At 45.3% G+C, this 14,297-nt stretch overlaps 1 protein-coding gene across 1 annotated transcript in view; it reads left to right on the top strand.

Moving 5' to 3' along the window:
• magi2a (membrane associated guanylate kinase, WW and PDZ domain containing 2a) overlaps nt 1-10,128 on the top strand; it is a 187,019-nt gene extending 176,891 nt beyond the window's left edge. Inside the window, exons 18-22 of the mRNA XM_061076314.1 lie at nt 981-1,197; nt 2,132-2,354; nt 3,233-3,385; nt 6,435-6,573; nt 9,102-10,128. Of these exons, the coding sequence (XP_060932297.1) occupies nt 981-1,197; nt 2,132-2,354; nt 3,233-3,385; nt 6,435-6,573; nt 9,102-9,832 (1,463 nt within the window). The 3' untranslated portion in view covers nt 9,833-10,128. The remainder of the gene's footprint in view (nt 1-980; nt 1,198-2,131; nt 2,355-3,232; nt 3,386-6,434; nt 6,574-9,101) is intronic.
• Nucleotides 10,129-14,297: the final 4,169 nt, after the last annotated feature.

Below are 14,297 nucleotides of genomic sequence, written 5' to 3'. Positions count from 1 at the left end.
CCTCTCCATGTTTGTTGATGGGACATGGACACAATTACAAAGTTTTCTTAGGGATGGTTTGTGTCATTAGGGCCCGAGCACTGACAGACAGTGAGGCGCTATTGATTGAATTGTATTATTTATTTATTTTTTCAGCCAAATTAATTGGCTTTTTGAGGGCTTTAACATGCTCAAATTCTTACCAAAATTTGCAGAAAATTCGAAATCGGTGAAATGGCAAAATGGCTCTACGGTGCCCCCCGAGACCCCCGGAACGCGTTCACATTGATCGATCTTCACAAAAAGTGATACACAGGTGTATCACAACCAGACAAACAAAAAAGTCTTAGGTGCAATTAGAAAAACGCGACAGGAAGCCTGCTATTTTGCATTTAGTGGCCATTTTGGCCATATTCAACATTTTTACTTTGAGGTACTTGTACCAGGGCTAACATCAGATCGACTTCAAATTGAGATGAGTGTCATCACAACAAGACGGAGATACAAACTAACTCAAAGATCGATTCTTCGTCACACGATGTGACTGTGGCGTGGCGTCAAAGTTTGATTACACGCCATTAAAACATAAGGTTCTGTATTGCGGACATCCACAGACTATGAATCCTCTGATGCTGGGCCGTAAACAAACAATTCCACTCCTTTGATCTATGACATTGGTCCTTTGATCTATAAAGTGGCCACTCCTTTGATATATGACAGTGGTCATAGATCAAAGGAGTGGAGTGGAGTTGTTTGTTCAAAGGAATGTTCAAAGGAATCTTTGATGTCTTGCAAAGGTGACAAATCTCTCTCTCTCAGAATTGGGACATTTCCTCAAACCGTGTAAACATTTAATTAGGTAGTTCTTATCATATGTAAGTATTTTGTTTGATTTTAATTGGTTGTTTCTCCAGGTTGCAAACAAATCCAATAACGCAGGTTTTACCTTTTTTAAATGGTTGAAAAAAGGATGATTTTTCTTTTCATTATTCTCATCCCAGAGATCAGCAACCCCCCCTCGGCCCACAGCTCAGAGAAGCAGAGCCCCATGGCGCAGCAGAACAGCCCTAAGACGCAGCCCGGCATCGTGGCCTCCGAGCCCAGCCCGGCAGCCACGGAACTCAACCTCTCCGTGGGCCAACCCAACCCGGTGCCCCATCAGAGCCCTGTGACCCAGCTGCCTGCCCCTCCGCCTCCGACCTACGTCCACGAGAGCAGGTGAGACGCAGCTTCACAAGGAGGCCGGGTTACAGAGCGCGACACCTCAAACAGTTACACAGAAGCCCGTCTCATCCCGGTGCTGCGTTAAAGTGTCATGTTTTGATTTGCTGACACAGGGAAGCTTTTTTATAGACTCGCCCTCTATCTGTCTCTGGGGCAGAACACAGTAGAGGGAGTCACTTTCCTTCCTCTGCCTCCATTCTCTCTCACCTTTCATCACTTTTTCCTTCTTTTCAATCTCTTGCTGCGGTTCTTTCCCCTCTTTCTGGAACTTATAATGTCTTTTCCATTCTCCCTCTCTCGCTGACTTCCACCAGTTTGTTGTATAACATCACTTATCTCTCAAGGCGCTAAATTATTTACCAAAATTGCTTCTTTTATTGAGATCCGTTGAATATTTTACAAAGAAGTGCAGGTGTCCAGAATCCACAGTGTCACTGTCTTTTTCCTCTGCCTCAGACAATGAAGGAGTCTCTCTGGGCTCAGTATCAGCAGCAAATCAGAGACTGCTGTATCCCACACATGAAGAGGCCATGTTGTGCTTTTGACTTCATTCGGTCACGGTATCATAACCTGCAGATACATGCCCTCGACCAATCACAAGTCTATCTCAGCTGTCAATCATGACGACTGGAAAAGACAGAAACCATCTTTTGACATACAACTTATTACTTTGGTCCATGTCCCATCCACCGACATGGAGAAGGCAGGGTGGATGATCTATACTACAGCCAGCCACCAGGGGGAGATCAAGATGACTTGGCTTTAGTTTTGAAGAGCTGTCATTTCGTCTGTTTTTATAATATAGGTCTAGTTGGTTTTCAATCTGACTGTTAAAACAAGCCGACTCTGTCCTGGTGACCCAGCACCACGAGAGTTAACTATTACAGGTGTAGGAATCCTCATAGACGTTCCTCTGATCCTCTGATAGTTACAGGTCAGAAGTGAAGGCGAGGCAGGACGTCAAACCGGACATCCGACAGCCGCCGTTCACGGATTACCGACAGCCGCCGGTGGACTACCGGCACCCCCCTGTGGCCGACTACCGGCAGCCGCCCACGTTGGACTACAGACACCCGCCGCTGCTGGACTACAGACAGCTCGCCGCAGACACCAGGCAGTACATGCCTGATTACAGAATGCCACCAGTTCAGGTGAGGATGTTTTCCATCATTCTGCTGGTATACGGGTTCTCCAGTGGGGTAGCAGAGTAACTGAGTTTTTTCCACAAGCAGGAACGAAGACTGGATTTCTGAGACCAATTAATTGATACTTAAAGGAGCACTGGTCAATAGTGTGTTGTGGTAAATGTCTATGGAGCGTTTTATCAGTTCTCAGCTCATAGTTTTAGTTTGACCATTTTGGTTCAGCCTCACTTTGCTCAGGGTTTTTAAAAATACATTTGTCAGCGCTCTCTGCTGGACAAACAGTGTAATCAGTATAGTGTTTCAAACTTGTTTTCTGTATGTACTTTCTGCAATGTGGTATTTCCACCTTTATGCCAATAGATTCTGAGCTAAACTGACATCTGCCAAAGTGAACAATCTGCTGAGATCAGTCCGCCTCTGCTCTGCTCATAATTTATACAGCATTAAAATGTTATTCTTTGTTCCCAGTTCAAGGCTTTTCAATGTACTGCCTCTAATGAAGTTGCTGCATTCCAAAATCTGCCATAAATTGTCATAGCTAATTCAAGTGCTCCTATAAACATTATTATTTTTTATTTTAGGCTGATTTTATTCATGTCCTCATCGTTTTTGCTGCTATTTCAATGTATTCAAAGTTTTGACTGCCAGCTTCCTTCTGATTAATCATATACAAATGTCTGTATAGTTTTTTTAGCTCAAACTATACTCCCGTACTTCAATCACATATTTTTTTTTATAAGTTGTCTCTCAGCCAATTGGAAGTCAGGGATAGGAACCAAGCAGTGAAATATAAAACTTTACACACTGTATGAACATGTTTCTCAGCTAAGTCCTGTGACTATGTTCTGTTCTGTTGAGTCTCATCCTGTCTCATCATGTCTCAGCTCACACAGGACTTCGACTTCTTCACGGTGGAGCTGGACAAAAGTGTGAAGGGCTTCGGTTTCAGCATCCGTGGGGGACGGGAGTACAAGATGGACCTGTTTGTCCTACGACTGGCGGAGGACGGTCCGGCCATCCGCAACGGGAGGATGAGGGTGAGTTTTGATGACGTGATTTATTTTAAAGAAAGCCTCTATCACCCCCATTTTTAGAGGTTAAGCTGCTTTCTATCTTTGTGGATTACATGGCAGACGCTCCCTGTAATTGTCTGATGTTATCAAAGCTGCGAGAGCAACTTCTCACTGCCGCTTAAGAAATAATCTGCCACAATAGCTCAGAGAGGGTTTGTCCTTTTGGGGTTTTTCAGAAGTTTGTCTCCTCCCAGAAGTTCCTAAAACTCAGTGCGTTTAGTAACAGATAATATTCAGAAAGATAACGAAAGATAACGTGTTTAAGTGGGACGACTTCAATTCTACTTTGATGTTTGCAGATCTGCGCAATTCTCTCTCTCCAGATGAAGTTCCAACTGTGTTTTGTGAAAGAACAGACACATGTTTTCACATTTTCTCAGGACCTACTAAAAATGCAAAAGAAAATCAAACAAAGCACAAGACTCCACTTTTACATCCCCCTCATTTCCTCCTTGTGCTTTGCTGCCAGCAACATAATTCCACAGTAGCTTTTCTCTACTTGTCGATGTCGGTTTAATTCAACAACACATCGCTGTCGGGCCTTCTGCTTCCTCTTCTCTTACTTGTATGTTTCACGATCTTTACGTCTGCGGCTCCGATAGCTTAAGTCTGCTAAACAGTCCTTATCTGTAATGAACCTGTACAAGATAATGCGTGGGAAATGCCCCCAGGGGAGATATTAGTTCACCTCCTCAGTGGTGTAGTCGATGGAGGACAATGAGCCCAGAAGCAGGAGGAAGAAGAGGAGGAAGAGGAGGAGGAGGAGGAGGTGGGAATCTATCTTCAACTTCACTTCAAGTCAGGAAAGAAAGAAACAGTAAAAAAAAGTCCTAAATCCTACTCAAAATAAAAGCAGTAAGAGTAAAACATATAACATATATATGCACTCGTATGATCTTTTGAAAAATAAAAATTTCACAGATAAATCTTTCAAATAGATAAAGCGCACAACTCCACCAAGGACCAACAATTCCTCCTGTAGCTTTTGCGAAATCCTGCTGACTGATAAACGCAAACAAAAATTTCTAATTTCTTTGGCGGAGGTGATAAATTAAAAGTACTTCATTTACTGTAGTACTTGAACTCTATTTTCCCTAGAAATCTTGATTGTTTGTAAGTACAAGGTTGTACCAGAGTAAATGTACGTAGCTGCTTTCGATGAACTGCTGCTCAGATACAGAAACTCCACTGAGTCTGGAGCAGATTCCAGAGAACAAGGTGCAGTGAACACTTTGATCTCTCCTCCGACATCCCTCTGTGTGTGTGTGGGGGGGGGGGGGGGGGGGGGTCAGTCTGTATTTAACTTAAGTACATGTGAGACGCTGGTTAGAAAGCACCTGTCACTTTGGATCTGAGCACAGTGTGACACGTTTTCAGGTGCAGAAAGCCAAAAACCCACTTGTGCCTCGACTCCCCGCCGTCGCTCTGACATTTTGAGTTCAGGCCAAATCGTTTCTCCTCAACCGGCTCAACAGGTTCTTTGTCACATCTTCAAAAGAAATGTAATTTGTCCCGAGGTGCCGTACACTAATCACAGCAGAGGAGCACTTACAGTTTCTAACAAGCTCCAAGTGCCAGACTGGATCGTTTTAAGAAGATTGTATGAAGTGATTGGTTGTTGCACATCATCGTTGAGTAGATCTAATTACCTCCTCTCAGCTCCGCATTCACACGTCGTCCATCCAACTTTATTAAAGATGAAAACGGAGGCTCGCTCTCCTCGGCTGTTACGAGGTGAGGATTAATGAGGGAGCCGTCTTCCCTCCCACCTCTGTCCAGACTCCAGACCACTGTAACGACACCTAATAACCCCCCCTGTCTCAACTCGAGTCCGCTCATGACTTTCAAATAGCCCGAACATTACCACAGGACTTCTTCATTTGTAAGCGTAATTGGGCCGGAACGTTTTGTCCCCCCCCCCCCCCGTCTTGAGAGTGTTTGGAGGGAGGGATGACACTTGACCCGTCCTCCTGTACGTCCGGTAGCGTCCTCAGGAAAAAGAGAAAATCTCCAGTTGATGTTTACGTTTGCAGCTAACTGTTCAGCTTATTAGAATTCATCAGGGCGTCTTAATACATTTCTTAGCAGCTCCACAGAAAGGGATTCGCCATAATTCCATTCAAATGACATGTCGGAATTACGGCTGTGAAGTTAATTACAAGTGACGCCAGCTCCTGACGGGTAATGCTTATTAATGCTCGCAGAGGCTCACGGGAAAGCAAATGAATTATGGATCCATATTGATCTTTATAAATCACTGTCGTCCGCAATAAAAGAAGCTTGTTAATTTTCTATTTGGTACGTGCCGCGCTCGTCTTCAGACCTGCTCGCTCGTAATTGGCTCGGTCCTCGGTTCCTTAAACAGCTTCATTAATTTGCTCATCTCACTGGTGGCCCTGTGTACGTCCCCAAGAGGCTCGTGCGACAAGATGGCAGCTAATATAGATGTAATGTTATTAATTGGGTGTTTCTGTCAGTCACACCTTGCTCAAATAAGCCGGGCGACAGTTTAAAGGACCAGTGGTGGTTTGGATTTAAGAGGATTCATCAGCAGAAGTGAAATAATATTAATTACGATGTTTTTATTAGATTATAATCCCCTGAAATTAAGAGTCACTCTGTTTTTGTTACCATAGAATGAGCCATTTATATCTACATCATGAGTGGGAGGTTTCTACAGGAGCCCAGAGTGGACAAACCAAACACTTTACTTGTTTTGACGTTACCTGAATTCTACCATAAACCCTACGAACCCCTTAAAATTCTATATTGAGCTATGCCCCTAATGAGGTCCCAAAATGTTATTTTAGAAATTTGATTTGAAGACTGGAACGTCCATCATATATAATATGTTTCTTGGGGTGGGGTTCCCTTGTGCATGGGGACTGCAAAATCCCTAGAAACGCTCCTGTTCCTCCCACAAACTGTAAAAACAGCTCCATCAAACAGTTTCCACAAAGTTAGAAGAACTAAAAAGGTCTAAAAAACTGTCACCTGCCTACTTTACATCCAGGTCGGGGATCAAATCATTGAGATCAATGGCGAGAGCACCCGGGACATGACCCACGCCCGAGCCATCGAGCTGATCAAGTCCGGAGGTCGGCGTGTCCGTCTTCTCCTGAAGAGGGGGACAGGGCAGGTCCCAGAGTACGGTTAGTACCAGAAACTTTCCGCAACTTTCTTTGTCCTGACGATCATGTCTTTTAACTCTTAAGATGAATCACTGTCTTTCTAATATCACTCTATAATATCATTATTCTAGCATGTACCTGATATAACTTCTCTTTTATACACTCATTGTATTCTGTGTCTAATTCTATGTCTTTTCTATCTGGACTAACACTCGTTTATCTTCTGTCCATTTCAGTGATCTATCACTAATTGATTGGTCTAGGTTGTTACTTCCCCTTCTATAGGAATGGTATCTTCCAGTCTCTCCATGTGCATGAAAAGTGACAAGCATGGCTCCCCCTATTTCTTCCTAATGGGCCACTCTAAAGACACGGTTTGTGACCATCCCGACGTTTCTCTCTTCCCTTTAACCTGGATGTTCTGTGCTGTGGTTTGTGTTTGTGTGTGTGTGTGTGTGTTTTGCTGTGTTGGTGTAAACAACTGTTCAAGATGCACTTTCATATCCAAACTGCTTGTTTTATGACCTTGCAACGCCTCAGACGGTTGAAGAGTCTTTTGCCTTTCCGCTCTCAGATTTCTCTCCAAGCTGCAGGATGTTGTAAAACTCCCTCGTCTTGACTGGCAGATAAATCAGCAGCTACCTGCAGCCCCACAGATAGAGCAAATCGAGCGTTCACCCTGAGTCAGCCGGAGGAGACGAACGTAAAATATCCCGGCCGATTATTTACCCCCGCGAAATTTCCGCGTAGCTCGAATTGAGCCCGGAAGGGGACGTTTATTTGTGTGACACTGCGGGTAATAAAACTCTTAATGCGTCACTCACTCCTGTTGCAACCTCCCACTCGAGGGAAAGCCATTTTAGGCAGGAGCACGACGCCACTAAAGCCCAAAAGTGACACATGTTCATGAGCGATTTGGCTTCGGAGTCTTTAAACACAGGAAACGCACTTTGGTGATGTCGTCTCCCTGCGTCTGCTTCTTTTTTTGTAAAACTCCTTCCGGCCCCGAGATTTAATTTTCTCTGCGTGAAGTGTTTTTGTACCATTTGCCTTGAGGAGGCCTGATGTGCACACGGGGAGTCTCACTGTGGTCATCCAGGAGACACAGTGCTCCATCATCACAAATCTTCCGTGCTGTTTCGGCAGCTCTCCAAGTACAGGCAGCGTTCTTTAACCCACACGCTCCGTTCCGCGTGGGCTTGATTCAGCATTTCATCACTCGTAGTTTACAGGCACTTTATTTGCATACTGGAAGGTTAAGCAAATCATCTATGGAGATTAATTAGGCCGTTTAAAGCATTAGCATAATAATGTTCAAGGGAGCGAGTTATTTTTGCTTCACGTTCATCGCGCTGCGCTTTTCAGGAAACGGCTAAAAGCGAAAACAAAGAACAGTGTTTGCATAAAGGCATGCGGCTGTGTGCACGTGCATGGCTGTGATTGCGTTGCTTGTCTTTGTGTTGCATTGTGTGGGGTTTTGTGTGTCTGTCTCATGTGAGATCTGAACCTGAAGGGCACCGTATTTATCAAAGTCCTTCTACTCAACATCAAATTGACACGACAGCAAACTATAGAGTGACATCAAATAATTAATCACAGCCGCACACGGTGATACATTCGGTCGGGCTCCGTTGTGTCGCCGCTGCTCAATTGGGTTCAGACTCTCTCTGGCGTTTTTCTTTTCACATATGAAGAACAAAGCAAGAGATTCACAACAACGGGAGTATGTCCAGGGGCTTCCGGGTATTATTTCCACTGCTGAAATCACGTGTTTTGATTTACAAAACATCGACACCAGCATCTGCTCTTATGGCCAAAACCTCTCGTGTCTCTTGGTAATGTTTTCTGAAGTCCAGCATGGGACACACACGGGACCCCAATGGATCTGATGTCCCTCCCCTTGCAGGACAGAATTTCCCGGGTTTGTCCCTCTCTGTCCTCTATCTCATCTGCTCCCTCTTTATAATTAGGCCTCACGGCGCCGGTGCAGTTAGCCCTGGCCTCTGCCCCCTGCCCAGCCCTGAAAGTGACTGATGGCCGGGACTCATCAGTGCAGAAGCGGAAGCTAACAGTCCGTGAGACTGGAGGGGCGAGCTGTAGATTCACTGCAGCTGGATACACTCCTCTTCAGGCCTCAGAGAGAGAGAGAGAGAGAGAGGGCCACTTGGCCCCTGAGGGTTTTTCATTCTCACTAAAGCACCACCCTATTGGGCACATCGTCCATTTCATTAAACCTGTTTTCGATTTTCCGCCAAGGTTTGAGATTGGCCGAGGCTTTAAGGAGAGCAGCGGGAGGCAGATTGATGTTGTCTAAAAGTAGAGTCGCCCTGTAACACGCTCTGAAGTGGGTTGTCGTGCTGCGCTGATATTTGCTTTAATGCTTTTAGCTTGTAGAATAGGAAGGATTGCTGTGGTGATTATTTTTGTTTTGATTTAGTGTTTGGTTTTGGTTTTGCAGTGGCATGCATGCAAGCTTTTAACTTTGACTTGTGCATGCGTGTGTGTTTGCGTTGCTTGGGTATTATTGACTGTGTGTGTGTGTGTTCCAGACAATGCTGCCCCATGGGATGCTCGGCCTTCAGCCTCCCCAAGCCTGTCGGAAGTAGCCCCTCCCATCGACAGCCTTTCCATGTCATCGCCTTCATCTCATCTGGCCCCGGCCCCCGACCCACCTCACCTGCTGCCTCTGGACGTCCCTCGAGACGCGGGGGCACGGGACGGCCGGCCGGAGCGATCAAAGAGCCCCCAGAAGGCCGAGCTGCTAAACCCAGATCCGATCGGCCAGGGGAGGAGAGCGGCTTCAACCGGCGGCAGCGGCAGAGCGAAGAAAGAGGGTGGCAGGTCCTCCCACAAGGTGCACAGGGTGCAGCCCACTACTGAGGGGGAAGGGGGCAGAGAGGGGCAGAGTGGGGAGCTCAAAGCTTCCAGGAGCACCAAAGGGAGGTCCAAGGAGAGACAGACGGGGGAAACCAGAGAGTCCACCCACTCTCCCAGCTGCTCCAAGCTCCCACACACCAACGGGACCAGCCGAGAGGACGTGGAGCGTTACGGCGTCGGGTGGCAGCAGCAGGTGGAGTCGGAGCAGTGCAAGCCCAGGCCCAGGGACCACAGCCTGGGAGAGAGCCGGCCCAGCCTGCCCATCAAGACCACCAGCAGCGGCGGCGGCGGCGGCAGCGTAGCAGGGAGGAAGGTCACGGTCTCTCCCGGGCCCTGGAAGATCCCCGGGTCGGACAAGCTGCCCAGCACGCTGCGCACGGGCACGTCCACGCTGAGCAGATAACATCACGGCTCCGGGCAGAAGACAGTGGCCACACTCATCTGAGCTACACCACCAACATCTGGATGACCCCACCATCGCCCCCCCCATCCTCCTGTGCTTCTTTATCTCCCCACCCCCTTTACTCCTGTTCTCCCATGAACCAGAGTCAAAACCACGGGGCTGGCGGGGGGGGGAGGCAGGATGATCTGGACCAAGTTTATTTATGATACTGTACTCTAAATTATTTTGAGAAATATTTTACACCCACCACCTTAATAACTGGTAAATCATCCACTTTTTTAAAGAAAAAAAAAAAATGGAAGAGCAAGAAGAATGTGTGTGGCGGGGGGGTGGGGGGGGTACAGACTTTTTTTTAAAAACTCCTCCCTGAACGTAACTTGGGGACAAACATGCAAATATAAACCAACTCGACAGGAAGTTGGATTTTTTTTTTATATATCTTCCCAGTGGAGTCTATTTTGTGAAGCAGAATGTGCAGAAGACGGTTTGCCTGTTTTTGACGTGAGCGAATGGAACAAAGTGCGACAGCGGAGATGATCAACAGAACTTTGCCTTAACAGAGACTGTGTGGGCCTGGGTCTGTCTTGAATACTCTATCAGACGATTATAGACATAGATATATTATAATAAATATGAATATGTGGGATCATTTTTGTAAATAAGATCATCTTTAAGCGAACAGAACCTTATAGCTGAGCCGATGGAAATTCTGGTCCACGATTAAACGAGCAGAACCAGCACGACACGGACCAGAACTCTACTCTCAGCGAGGGAGGCGTCCCCTCGTTTCTCTGCTTAACGAACAAAGCAATCCAAGGCGGTGGCGTCCGGTCGGATGCTGAGAGGAGGGGGAGGAGGAGCAGGAGGAGGAGGAGGAGGAGCCGGCGTGGCACCGACACAGGCAGAGTGCCTTAGACTGCCAGAGTCAAAGGTTCAACTCTGAGACACTTTGGAGGGTTGTAAACAGGCTGCTATACCAACACCAACTTTACAGAACAATAAACTGTATTTTTTACGTGTGCCGAGGTGAAATGCATCGTGTATGGAAACGAGTCCATTACCAGAGATATTAACTACCAGTGTTTGTTCTCGCAGTTCATTCTGGGTCATGCTACTTTTCATTACTGATTTCTTAATGAGGTCTGACACCGGTAATTTCCATGAATTATGGCTTATACAACGTGGCATAATTAAATGTCAGCTCATGCCAGAGCTCTGCACCCAAACCAAACTGAATACAATCTGATATTTAGTCTTATAAGAGAAAGCTGCCTCACCCATCAATCTGGAACCTGAATCAACGAAAGCTCTTGATTTTGAAAATGCAACATTTCTGTTTGGGCTGAGACGAGGCCGCTGAATATGATTCCCTTCCTGTGACTGTGTGTTGTTCCCTGTACGTCTTAATTTTATTATCTTACGTTTTCATTTTTTTATACAATAACCTGACAATTGACCGCCTGCTGAACCTGTCGCCCTTTCTGTTGCTTCATTTACTCCCGTCAAGCTTTTCTTTCTTTGCACGGCATGTTTGCAGCTTCTCGATTCTTTGGGGAAACAATTGCCGCTGGATTTCAGACAACAGCCTGTCACTTCTAAGCAGCGACTGACAAAAGAGGCTTCACCCGCTCCACAGGTTTTTGGGGATCTGTCATCTCCACCTTTGTGTACGGCTGATTTGGTTGGAGTGGATATTTGAACAGCGGGACAAAGCCACAAACTGAAACCATGCTACTTAAATCATGCTTACATTAGGTAATAAACCAGGAGTGAAGAGTTTCATCCTTTGAAACTCTTGGTACTTGTGTTTCTACCTCTCACTGCTGCTCAGCTACGGTTGGATCCCTGTGGTGGGGGAAGGGGTTTCGTCTTCTCCCATCGTCTGAATCTTCTTTACCTACATGACAATTACGAGCGGTCATTTCTCTCATTTCTCCCCTTTACAAACAAACCAGAAACAGAAAATCATTACAGCCCATAACACCAGAGCAAATGTTTCCTCTGCCTCCTCCTGCAGAGCGAGGGTCCAGCGGTGTTTGGGTAATGAAAGAGCGAAGGGAGAGCAGTCATTATGTTTGCCATTGTAATCCGTAATTACACGAGGACTAAGCAGACTGACTTTAAAGCACAATCGCACACAGCAGGTTTGGGGATACGAATTATTATGTCACATGAAATCATCAGCCAGGCACAGCAGCCCCCCACACCCCACCCCACCTCAGTCACGTGGAGACTGTGGAGGGTTGTCGTTTGCAAAACAAGCCCCCAGACCTGAATTTCAAGCTTTGTCAGACTAAAGGTATAGAAACTGTGTCGTCCTGGACTGCTCCTTTTATTTCCTGACCTCTTCTTTTGAAGCGAGGAACAGAACGATGCGTGCTGCGCTGCTCTCCACAGCCGAGACGTCTCCTCTGAACCAAACTGTCTCTGAGTGGTTTGCTCTGGAAAGCTGAAAGAACAAGAACGGACGTGTGTGTTGGAAGAAGGAGAAGAATGCAACACAGGCTGCATCATAAACTCTGAAACGACTCAGCATCACTATGTAGTGTCATGGCAGCGAGTAGACCCCCCCCCCAACAAATATATCTATAAATATGACTCCGTGTACTATGGACGGTCACAAAGAGTGTAAGTGGAGCAATTATTTTTATGAAATGCAACGCTATGGATATATTAACTTTTGCAAAAATCTTGTTTACCTGTAAGATATTCTGAAACGCTGTCAAAAATAAAAGAAAATCTTGACACAACATGGAAGAGATTCATTGAAGAGATGCTGCTGTGTGATTTATTACGGTTGCCTGGTTTTATTAAAAGAACGTTACATGGGGAACACATGACTTTAAATCCACTGTTATTCATTTATACACCAAATACACAGTTAATAATGTACAGTACTGTCGTTTTAAGAGCTTATTACTGTACAAGTATAGTTTCTGTGAATTTTCTGTATGAACCAAGAATGATAAAGAAACAGGTAGAATTGTTTGACATTTTGGGAAGTTTGCTTTCTTGTAGGATGTTTAAAAAAGCTAATAAGGATATTTACCAAAATGACAAACTATTCCTTTTATTTTAAATATGATTAGACGCACGTAAAGAAAATCCTTACAGTATTTTACAAAATTTCTCCCAGGTCAGTTCTTGGCCTTGTCAACTTGTTGGGATTCTTCCAGACAGCAGGTTAAGTTTGAAAAACGTTTTCAATTGAATATACTTTCACGGATGGAGTATACATTTAGGACTAGATCTGTGTATCTGCATAAAAGTACATTATGATGTGAAGTGTAATCCTTTAGTGAGTTGTTTATGTTGTGGTTGTAAATACTGAACAGGGGGTATGGAACCCAGTGTTTTCAGAGCATGAATAACCTCAGACTGCTTCTTCCTCTGCAGTGTCTACCCGGCCACACAGCGGCCGTCTGATGGTGAAGTACAATCCTGCAGAAAACACTTTAAAATTCCCTGATTGTTGATATTACTCAAGTATATATTTCCTGTAAATATATGTAATAGTTTGTTCTTTTCCACTTTGAGGCTTGTATAGAAGATCTCATGGGTTTACAGCCTGTGTGCACATCAGCCATGTCTCCACTGGAGGGCAGCACAGTCTAGGGTTTAAATCATCATTCGGCTTGGTTTCATAATTCCTGAACTTACATAAAGTTATTAGTCAGACTCTTATAACATTGTAAAGGGATTTTACACATTATACAACATCGCACATTCAGTAGTAAATAGCAGAATAATATATTTGTAGCAGCTTTCAGAAAAGTCGGTCACTGGTGTTCACACTTCCTCTTGATGTGGTTTTGTGGTGCGCACACATCCTGTTCAAATACACAAGAAAACAAGAGATAACACTGTGATTAGCATCTTTATTTATTTAAGAGTAGATCTAGCATATGAGCAAACCCTCAGATTTACTTGTGTGTGTCCTCAGTGAGTAAATGCTGAATATACTCCAGGCTTAAATAAGACATGTATGCACGTGTACAGAGAGATAAAGCTCCACAGGAGAACCACAACACGCTCCCCTGCAGAGGCAGCACAGGCCGAGGCCGGTACCTGTCCTCTCCACAGGAGCGAATCAGTCCTGAGCCATGTGCGTCTCCACCGAGGGGCCGAGTACAGGCCTCGGCACACGGAGGAAGTCAGGCCTGAGGAACCTCCTCTGATGTGTTTATTAAACGGAACTCCCTCACATTTTATAGATTGTTGGGCTCAAACGCTCAGAGATGGAGAATTCAGATAAACTCAGGGTTTTGTCTAAGCTGCACAAAAGACTGTTTACCAGTTGGCTCACCGCTCACACAAACACACACACACACACACATACACACACACACACACACACTGATGTAATTGGGAGTAGACATGACTCAGATTTTTCTCAGCAGTATCTGATGAACTGCTTCACCTCTTCCGCTGATGTCTCACTGAAGAGCTTCATGTTGCAAAACAA

Source organism: Limanda limanda, chromosome 1, assembly GCF_963576545.1.
Source record: "Limanda limanda chromosome 1, fLimLim1.1, whole genome shotgun sequence".
Classification (NCBI taxonomy): domain Eukaryota; kingdom Metazoa; phylum Chordata; class Actinopteri; order Pleuronectiformes; family Pleuronectidae; genus Limanda; species Limanda limanda.
This window is presented reverse-complemented; position numbering and strand designations above follow the sequence as displayed.